This window comes from Oryzias latipes, chromosome 24, assembly GCF_053564925.1.
Source record: "Oryzias latipes strain Hd-rR chromosome 24, Olatipes_Hd-rR_3.1".
NCBI lineage: Eukaryota > Metazoa > Chordata > Actinopteri > Beloniformes > Adrianichthyidae > Oryzias > Oryzias latipes.
Window position 1 is genome coordinate 5,161,393 of NC_136260.1, and position 11,108 is coordinate 5,172,500.

At 41.1% G+C, this 11,108-nt stretch overlaps 1 protein-coding gene across 5 annotated transcripts in view; it reads left to right on the plus strand.

The window, feature by feature from the left end:
- LOC101159404 (ryanodine receptor 3) overlaps nt 1-11,108 on the plus strand; it is a 145,254-nt gene that overhangs the window by 36,532 nt on the left and 97,614 nt on the right. For 4 of the 5 annotated variants that reach the window (XM_020714741.3, XM_020714743.3, XM_020714744.3 and 1 more), the window contains 4 exons: nt 2,313-2,387; nt 3,889-3,967; nt 4,046-4,158; nt 8,671-8,770. In XM_020714741.3, coding sequence (XP_020570400.2) covers nt 2,313-2,387; nt 3,889-3,967; nt 4,046-4,158; nt 8,671-8,770 — 367 coding nt within the window. Of the gene's footprint in view, nt 1-1,904; nt 1,920-2,312; nt 2,388-3,888; nt 3,968-4,045; nt 4,159-8,670; nt 8,771-11,108 lie in introns of all 5 variants that reach the window. The other variant, XM_020714742.3, reaches the window with a different exon arrangement.

Consider the following 11,108-nt stretch of genomic DNA (forward strand, 5'->3'; position numbering starts at 1 on the left):
CACTCCGGATTGGAAGGTACACTGTCATTTCTTTGAAAAAATGAAGGCATATAAGTGCGCCTTCTAGTGCAGAAAATATAATAAGCCGTTTAGAACCAAAGGCTGAGTTTAGTTGTATTTCAACCTAAGTTACCAAAAATAAAGATTAGTCATTTTGCCCATTTAGTTTTGGCCCAAAATTTGAAAAATATTTTGTTTCACCCAATTGATGTCTCAAAATCTCAGTTCCATTGTTCATTAATGATATGGGCTTAGGGTCTTACTCATAGACTGTGAGTTGGGGTTAGTGTTATGCACTTACCTACAGATTCAGCGATCTAATCAGCACCTACAAAAATGGTTGGAAAACTAATTAGACTATGGCTGTTTTGGCTTTCTTAAAAAATGGAAAGGGGTGCTGTTAAGCCAGCTGGCAACACCCAACCAAGAAACCAATAAAGTTCATTCATTTTCTTCTGTTTATCCCTTTCGGGGTCACGGGGCTGCTGGAGCCTATCCTGGCCACTTATGGGCAAAGGCAGGGAACACCGTGGACAGGTTGCCCGTTTGTCGCAGGGTCACACATATCACACACCCATACACTCTCACATTCACACCTATGGACAATTTGGAGTGACCAATTAACCTATGAAGCATGTTTTTGGACTCCACAGAGAAAGTTCCCGCATTGATGTTCTGTTTCGGGTTCCCCAGCTGGGACTTGAACCAGGGGCCTTCTTTCTGTAAGGCAAGAGCGCCAACCACTGCTCCCACCGTGCAGCCCAAAAAAAACACAATAGAAATGATGGATATTTTAGCCAATAAATTAAAATAAAGGAAACTGAAAGAATTATTGAGCTAAACAAAATAGTTTTTTATTAGAAATTGTAGCCAGAAGAGCTTCATGTTTGAGGCAGGTTGCCGTGTTTATCCCAAACTGATTTTATAAAAACTAAATCCTTCTATTCCAATAAATCCTCAATTTCTAAACGACTGATCAATGAAAATAAACGCCAGCTGGATCAGTTGTTTATCGCCAGTGAAATCAAATGAATTAGCAGATTAGAGGATCACTGCTTCAATTCAAAATTGTGAGTTTAGAAGGAAATCCTCTTTTCTTGTCACAGGCCCAATACCTTTGTGAACTTTCAGTGAGAAAACCATGAAGATAACTGAATCATTGTGTAATAAGCATTGTCTCTAGAGAAAGTATTGTCAGCAAAAAAAAAATCAAATGATGCAGCACTGTTAACATGTAGACATTTTCAATGTTGTAATTGTAAATTTGTGTTTGGCTACCTCTATTGACCTGCTCTTTGCGCCACTGCTATGGCAACATATTTCAAGGGATTTTTGACAAATATCCCAAAATGTTTACAACAGTCACATTCAAGCATTTCAGCCCAAGATCCTCTCTGCTTTTTGAGGATTCATCGCTGGTAGTGGGAGCACACCAAAGGTCAGACGTGCTGGTAGTGATGCATCAGCATGGCAGCAGGTCTGACTTGCAGCACCAGCAACTTCCCTCCCTCCATCATTCCTCCCCAGCTGCTGTTAGACACTCTTCCAGTTTTTCTGTTGCTCAAACCCCTGGCTTCCTTCTGTTTCTGATGTACAGACTACCATCTGTTTGAGACTGTGAGGCCAGGAGAGCATAAGCTGATGGTTTTGTTCAGGAAACAGTTGTTGCTTGTTTAAAAGTCTTTTGACCAACATTCCACCCGACAGCCGAACAGGAAAACACACCACTCTGATGTTCGATACATATCTTTTTGTGATAATCATAAAACCAGACCATTCAGAAAGGATGCCTGGATTGTGCCATTTGTTTTTAAGGCAATATTGACATCGTCTGCACAATTTTTGCTCCAAATGTTTAGTTAGTGTTCAACTCACGGTATTATCTCTCTTTTTTGTGCTTCTAGAAGGTAGTTAAAAAGGTAGGTATTTATCTTTCACAACACTGGAAATCCTTATTTTCTTTTTTGTTCCACTCCTTCCACATTTCCTCTGTTTTCCTAACCTTCTGACTGGTAAAGAGAATGAGTAATTCTGAGTGCACATTGTCTGTTTTTCTGTCTTTCATTGTGAATGTGTGTATTCCCCTTTCATCTATCTATGTTTCCTGCTTGCACTTTGAGTGGAGAGCCAAGAGAAATGACACCTTGAGTCCCATGCTGTTTACTCTCACAGGACGTAAAGCAAAGGGAGCTCAGAGTTAATATCTGACACAGCTGAGGTGGATGATATTAACTTAGAGAAAACATGTCATACATCAGTGATCCAGAAATCCAGGATGATGATCTGTGATGAAAATGTTCATTTTCTGCCAGGCCGCTCAAGGAGGTGGGCATCGAACCCTGCTTTATGGCCATGCCATTCTTCTGCGGCACTCCTTCAGTGGCATGGTGAGTAGCAACTGTACCAAGGTAAAGATGAATGTGATCTTTTTGGAAAAATCATATTTGACCAACTTAATATTCACTAATGAAGAATGTGGGGAATTGTCTATTAGTCTGATTATTGTTCCAAAAATTAGAAGTTGTCCAGAACTTGACAACTGCTCCACAGAGCTTGCCATCAATCTAACCATCGTCCCAATGCGTAATCGTCCCACTTTAAGAGATTTTCCTGTAATTCAGAGATCATTCCATAACCTCCACAGAGTAGAGATCTATCCTCATCTGGCAATTGTCCTGTAATACAGGCGTCTTTCCACAAACTGGTAATTGTCCTAAAATTTGATGATCCTTCTACAATTTGGCAATTGTCCTATAATTTGTGGATCCTTTCACAATCGGGCAACTGCCAGGTAATCTAGGGATTCATTATCGAGGGACCCATCCACTGTCTAGTAGTCATCTTGTAATCTATTGATCCTTCCACAATCTTGGCAATTTTTCTGTAATGTAGAGATCATGCCACAATCTGGCAGCTATCCTGTAATTTAGGGTAATTTTGTTCAGGGATCCATTGTCCCAGAGTGTGATGTTTGTCTCCAAATCTGGCATTTGTCAAAACATGTCATTCTTTTCCCACATTCTGAAAATTGTTTGTTCAGCTTGTTACAAATCTCAGAGCACAAAGATTTATGGGGTTTAGAGACTGATGGCATTTTGTTGAGGTATACATGGACAAAACATCCCTATAGCCCAACACAGGAAAGCAAGTTGCAGATACCAGGAGTTTCTGAAGTTCTGAGGTAAAAGCAGGATTTATTTCAATTAGAGAATCCAAGTTTCGACCCCAGGTTACAGATCAGTCACTGATAAATCCTGACAAACCTCTAATGTACTTACAGCCTAAAACTACTTCTAGGGACTTACCTTGTGCAGTTTGTAACAAAAGAATATAATGCTGCTGATTACCTCGATCAGGTGTGTTTAGCCAATTAGGAGCTTCAGTGGCAGGTTTGTTGGAAAGCGGCCCTTGAGGCCTTTATTCTGACACCTCAGGTTAATGTCAAAATACCATGACTTTAATTTCCCAGCATCTAATGTGAAATTCTATTAGTTTAAATGAAACAATTTAAAAGACAGACTGCAAGTTCTTGAATGACCTGAGTAACTGAAGAGGAATACCAGTGAAAGTTTTTATCTTCGGCATACAAATGATACTTGACCAAAAGCAACTGTCCCACAGTTTGACTATTGTCCCACAATGCAATCCTAAATTCACAATTCTTGCAATATTGTGACTTTATCAGATTGTGGACTGAAATCTGTAATCTGGAGATTTTACCCCATAGAAATCCAGAACTCCTTTATGTATATTTCACATTAAAGTTGAAATGATATCTATGATACCTATTTTACTAATTGTATAAACTTTTATCAAAAATGTAATCAATGCAGTGAATATTGAGTATCAAATGTGATCCATTGAAATGTATTTTACTTTTCTGAACAGTATTTAACCTGTTTGAAGACATCAAGGTCTCTGACCGACAAGCTGTCGTTTGACGTCGGACTGCAAGAAGATTCAATCGGTACTCTATGACTCCACCTTTTTTCAGACGGTGAAAAATGTTATGGTACTTTCATGGTTAAAACTTGAGTTCCAACAGGAGAGCCCTGCTGGTGGACCATTCACCCCGCATCCAAGCAGAGATCTGAAGGAGAAAAAGTCCGTATCGGAGACGATTTGATACTTGTCAGCGTGTCAACAGAGAGATACCTGGTGAGTCACATCATTAAACTCAGTTGTTATGGTCTAAAACTAAGTGTTGTTGATTTAAAAGGCTCTTTACAATCCTGAAAAGACTACACAAAATTCAACTAAGAAAATCTAGAAGGGCTTCATGAAAAGGTATAAATGTTGAGATTTTCTTGATACCAGACTGGAATTAATTAATATATTTAATTGATTTTTAACTGAAATATTCAAAGTCTGGCTGAATTTATAAGGTGTTGTTTTTTGTTGTTCACCTTTCAGCATATTCCTTCAGGGGTCACCACAGAAAATCAGCTTTCACTGATTTGCCCAGATGGCTTGGCAGAGATTTTTACACTGGCACAACCCTGTATTTTGTCCGGGCTGCGGGGACCAGCGCATATCTAGGGTGTCACTAGACTTTTGAATGGGGAGCAATGCTTGGATCCTCTTATCTGCCTTATTTTTGATATTCTGGATTATTGTATTAGATCTCCAAAAGCCTGTACTAAGTCTTCGATGAATTAACTATGTGTAAGGTTTATTCAATGGTGAGAGCATAGTAGCTTCAAAGGTGTCTTGTTGTTGTTCCAAGAAAATCAATCATTTTAGAAAGAATGTATGACTAGGCAATGAATTCAGCCAGATTTAAAATGTTTGCAAATAATATTTTGAAATAATCTCCTAATGGATTCTCCCTTAAAGAGCTCTTCACAGGAGAAGCTCAGGGCTTGGTGTTTGGGGCCCTTTTTTTATTGGATCACCTACTGTCAATTATCATTTATGCAGATGAGTCCTACTTATTGTTCTTGCTGGATCTCACCAAGTATGGTGAGGAGTAAAAGTGTACAAATATGTAGAGCAACTTTAAACCATTTTTCTGGTAGAGGCTCATAAACATATGGAGGGATTTTCTGTTCAAAAACTAAATGTTCCTGTTTTTTTCAGACACTGATATTCTTCATATCTCATCCATCACTCTCGCATAGTTCACATAATATATTGTGGAAGAATATTTAGATTATTTTAAACTGTAACAAACTTTATATTCGACATTGTGACAAACTCAAAACAAAGATTTATCTTCAAACCCTAAAGGTGGAATCTTTATAAAGACACAAAAAAATTGAGTAAAAAATTTGAGTAAAGTTTAAATATGGAATGATGGCAGTTTGATTTACAACATATTTTTTACTCATGTAGGAAGATACATACATGCGGAAATTTTTTGTAGACATCGTTTAATGCAACGGTCCCCAACCCCGAGGTACCGCACAGAAAGAATAAATAACGTGGACCACTTCCGTTTTATTTATTTCGGAATCTGAAAGATGTTTTATTTTGAAAAATTACCTGATTCTCTGTTCCATCCGTCTATGTCACTCTTGACGCAGGCCAAGGCGCTCTTCTCAGTCACGTGATAGGTTACTGCTAAAATAAAACCCAGGAGCTAGCAAAATGAATAAAAAACAAATGTCTTTGGAAAGTTTCTTTGCCAAGTGGAAAAGGCCCAGCAAGGAGACAGAAGAGGAGCCTTCCACTCCCAAAAAAGAAAGCCACATTTAATAGATAGTACTTCTTTTTTGCACCATGAGTGTGGGAAGGGGAGAGGATGATAACACCTGTGCGATGTACTATGTCTTGCGTGTCAAAATAAAAGCTCAGGGTTTGTTTTATCACGTCTCTGTTCCTCCGTCAGTGTAGTATTGCTATGATATTCATCTGCTTACATTTGAAAGACCGATCCGTGAAAGTTTTGTGTGACGCCATACCAGTCCGTGGCGTTAAAAAGGTTGGGGACCACTGGTTTAATGTACACATAGTGCCTATAATTTTTCTTCATTTATTTGTAATAGTCCTAATTATGTGAAATTGTCATATTGTAGGAGCTCCATAAAGGTTTCAAAAGAACTGTGTGATATGATCACTAGGGCTCAAACATGTACTCTACTAAACTTAAGTAAAAGTAAAAAAAGAATTCTGCTAACTCGGACTGTTTTCATATAATTAGTTGGCACAAAAAATGGCCCTGTAATAGAAAGTAATTTATTGTAATTTTCACATACTTCATCCTGTCAAAGGTTGAAGAAACATAAATGACTTTGAATCAAAATTTAAATGGTAGTGCAAATTACCGACAAACTAAATGCAACGTGCAACCACTATAAAGCAAACTGTTAAGCAGCAACATTAAAACATCAGCTTTGATAGGAATTGACCATATATGGACTCAGTGACCCCTCCCCCTTTGCATTACAAAAAGGAAGTACAGGCTGGCTTCAAGAAGCCAAAATCCATAGACTTCTGTAGAGAAATAAACAGCTGTTACTCATTCATTCTACTGTCAGAACTTACTCTGATACCTTTTTTTTAAAACGTTGACATGTCCTTGATAATTCTAACTTTTTTCATGATATTGAAGTTATAAACTGGCCAACTAGATGCCTTAATTTAAGTGGGTTGTGCCTACCGGCCCCAGAATCACTGTTCAAAACGTTTGATTGACAGGTTCTCCCCAGCCTGAGTCATAGGGTTGTGGACTTCCAACAAGCTCACTCCTGATTTGCGAGAGTGGTTGCCATGGAAATGTCGACTCACTCGAACCAGTCACTGCTTACAGACAATATCTGGCTCCATCATAGTGATGTCCGTATCACAAAAAAAAGATGACTGAATTGGCTTATTTTCAAAGGAGCCAGAAGAAAATCATTTTTTATGGATGAGGTCACACTCACTCAGCCAGGTTCTCATATGCAGTCAGAGGATTTGATGCTGGTTTAGGGCAGTGTTTTTCAACCTTTTTTGAGCCACGGCACACTTTAACCTTGACAAAAATCCCGCGGCACACCAGCATCCAAAAAAATAGATAAATTAAAAAAAAGAAAAAGCTCAGTCTGTATTGATCTACAGCCGCTCTGCAATCTCACATGCATTTTTGTGATAATTGTTGCAGAAAACGCTGGAAGCTGCAGCTGTTTTTTCTAAAAGATGCAATAAAAATTCAGTCAAAAGATTCAAAAACTGTTTGATGTGTGTTCGTTGTTTAAAGACGTTAAGAGGAGAGACTCATTGTGCACTAAGACAGTGTATGTATTGTAGTGCCCGTAATCCGCCGACCGCAGAAAGACCAGCGTCTTTGAGCTTCATGGTTTTGTTCACTTGTTCCAGTCTGATACCAGATTCTGTGGAAAGCTACACCGCTAAAGACGAGCTTTAGCTGGTATTTTTGTTAGAACAGGGCGACTTTTTTGCGCTAAATCGAAACAAGGAAGTGAATACTTTAACCACTTCTGATTGGTCAGACTGATGACATGTGATTAAGCCTTCAAGAATGATTGGTGGAGACAGTTAAAGGGGCGGGACTTTTCCTTACAGCTAAATCGCGGTATCCCGTTATTCTTATCAAAATGTCTTTAATAGAATTATATAAAAACAAAGAAAAAATAATTTTATGATATTTCATATTCTTAACTTCTCAGTGTTTTATCAGGGCCTGTTTGGATGAACAAAGAGCTGATTTCCTGGAGATGGTAATTGCTTTTAGATCAGTTAATGAGGGCAATTTCTCACGGCACACTTGACCATCTCCCACGGCACACTAGTGTGCCGCGGCACACTGGTTGAAAAACACTGGTTTAGAGGAAGAGTCCAGTTTGAAAGTCTTTTACCACCATAAACATTCAAAGTGAATATAAAACATCAACGTATTATAAGTTAAAAAAAACTGTGTGTGGTGCAGATTTATTTATTTTTAACCCACAAAATTTAGTTATGTGGGATTTACTGCCGACATTTTGGACCTGAGTACACATTTCTGATGTTTTTTTCTGTTACACTGATGTCACCATAGGTTCTTCAAGAGTTATTTTTAGGTTTTTGCAAGTTTGGTGTCTTGAAACTTGACCAGATCTGATAATAACAGCAAAACTGCATGATTTTTGCCAGTTTTGCTCCCCTCTCTTCATATTTAGAGTTTTGTCTGAAGATTTTATTGTGACCTTCCATTAAACTTTAGAGTCAGCAGAGCCCTTTACTGTATCTGTAATAGAATCTGGAAGGCCTGCAGCCCCTCTGTGTGTTCCTGCTTTAAAAATGTTTAGCATCACTTTGACCTTTGGGCTTGGGGTTAATGTTGTTGCTAATGAATTGCACACACCTGACTGCGATTAATTTACATGGAAAAAGAGGGACTGGGGGATTTCATGAGGAGAAAGTGAACGTGACAGAAATGACAAACGCAGGTGTAAAGACGGGAAGGAAAATTTTTGGGCGGCTTTTTCAGTCCTTCAGAGCTAAAAAGCACAATAAAAATCTGGCAAAGACATAGATGTTCATCTTCACTTGACTGGAAACAGGCAAAGTTCATGCTTCTTCACTTTGGATGACAGCATAGGGCGTGAATTTTTTTTTCCAGCTGGATCGAGCTGCAACGTATCAGCAGTTTTTCATTTTCTATAGGCTGGTGTTGAGCCTTGAAACAAGACAAACCCTCTTATCGTGCAGACATTTGAAAAGCATTTGCTTTGTTTCTTCTTTCAGCATCTCTCCATCTCCAATGGCAACATTCAGGTCGATGCATCCTTCATGCAGACTCTGTGGAACGTGCAGCCGACCTGTTCTTCAAGCAGCATGGCCGTGGGTGAGTCCACGACCCAAAACTACCTTTTAAAGTTCCACTCCAACTGTATTTGTATCTTTTGTAAATCCTTCCCAGTGGTCTTTGAATTATGATTATGCAGTTTCTAGCTAAAACCAAAAAAACTGAGTCGTTTTTTAACGACATGTTGTCTGCAGAGCGGCAGGAGTTCATTAGAAATTCACCTCTGAGTTCTAGGTGAGACTGTTTTTGTGGAAGTAAGCCTCCACTGATATCCCATGATTCCTTTGTTTACACTTTCTCCTGCTAGTTTAGAGCCCCTCAAAACCCCAAGCTAACACAAGCAGTGCAACAAAAATGGCCAGTGATATCAGAGCCACCCAGCCCAACAGTTTTGAGCTGAATTCCAGTTCAGACAAACAAAACAATTACGTACGTGGATCTAGTTGTCTACAACTGGATCCATCAGAATGGAACGGTGAAGGGAGAGACTTTGGCCTGCCCATTTCAGTTGCTGTGTCACAAAAAATTTTTTTCAAATGGAGGGTTTTATCTGCTACTGATCCATCACAATTTAAATAAAGAAATAGTCAGAAATGCAGCTTTGGTGTAAGCACAGGTAAAAGCTACCTGCATGGCGTTTCCGCCTGACACACCTCCGACGGTGCCAGTAGGGCAGCTGCAGGGTCATCAGCCGGGAGCCACCCTTCATTGATGTTTCGCTCCATTAATCCCGGAACATCTAACGGTGGTGGAGCAACGGCAGAGACGTCTCCCTGCCGCCCCCCGCAGCTGCCCTTAGGACCCATCTTTTCCCCACGAACTGTCCTTCCTCCTCAACCATAGCCAGAAACTGGCTTTTTCCGCCTCATCCGCCAAGTCCTCGGATGCCTTCTTCAATTTCGACCCAGTCACTCCCATCTTCCTAAGGAGGAGCTGGGTGGATGTTCCAACAAAGCCCCTGCAGCCAACCTCCACCGGGCAGATGATGGTTGACCACCCAGCATCTCGGCACTCAGCTACCAGCTCTGTGTATTTTTCCTTCCTCCCTTTCATATGCAGCATCCATTCCTCCCTCCGAAGGGATTGTGAGCTCTGTCAGGATTGCTGCTTTGGCTGCAGAGGACCACAGGATGATGTCTGGTCGCAGAGAGGTGGTAGTTATTTCTGGTGGGAACTTGAGCTGACGGTCAAGGTCCACCCTTAAGTTCCAGTCGCATCCTGGTGTTAGCAGTGATGGTGTCCCTCTCTGGTTGGTGTTCTGTGCTCCAGCCCCTTCTCCAACAAAGTGAATCAAAGACGGTGTCTTCGTGGGATGTCCTTTAGCTGCCTCCATCCTCCGTACTTCCAGGACCTCTGCCAGTTTCCTCAAGACTGGTCATGCCGCCATCTGTGCCTACCCTGGGCCAGAGCTGCTTTGCAACCGGACAGGATGTGTTGTAACGTAGGGTTTGGAGTCTTGCAGAGATGGCAGTTTTCCTCTGAGCCAAACCATAGGCTCAGATTGCTGGGGCTGGGTAGGGTGTCATAGGTGGCCCGGATGAGGAAGCTCAGCCTTGCTTGAGGCATCTTCCATATATCAGACCACCCTATGGTCCTATTGACCACGCCTTCCCATTTGTCCTACGCCCTTGTTGTGGCTGGCTGAGTGCTTTGATCTTGTACTGGTTTTCCACGCTCCTGGTCACCTCTTCAATCACCAGCTCTTTCCTCTTGCTTCTTTTGGCTTTCGACCAGAACTTGGGGGCTGTTCCCCAGCCTAACCCAGCTCTGCCTGACTGCGTCTTTCCCACGACTTCGTTGTGCTTAAGCTTGCTGATGGCCTGGTCAACAGCCTCTTCTGCCTTCCATTTGCTTCCGGTTCGGACAGGTGCCTTGGTGTTTCTTACAACTGGGTCGGTTGAGTCTCTCAGCTTAAGCACAAACCTTGTCTTCTCCTGTCTGTAGCCTAGGCTGATGGGCTTCAGTGGCAGCTGGAGTGTGTTTCTCCCAAAAAGGCCTGTGTTGGACAGACTTCGAGGTAAGCCAAGCCACTTACGGATGAAATTGTTTGCTTTGGGATCCATCTTTGCTGCTGTGGATGATGTAATCATCTTCAGGGGCCACATCAAGCGTGGATAGAGGATGAATTGGTAGCACCACACTTTGAATTTCCCTGGGAGGTGGCTTTTATCAATCCTCTCCAGTCCGTCCCTAAGCTGGAGCATGATGGTGGCTGGCATGTGAGTGTCAGACAGGTCTGCCGTATACAGTCTTCCCAAGCTTCGCACTGGTTGCTCAGCCAACAATGGAATTCTTTCTCCATTCACTGTGAAAGAGATGTGGTTGTTCCTCACCCCCTTCCGGATCGAGAGACTGCGACACTTTGAGGGTTTGATTC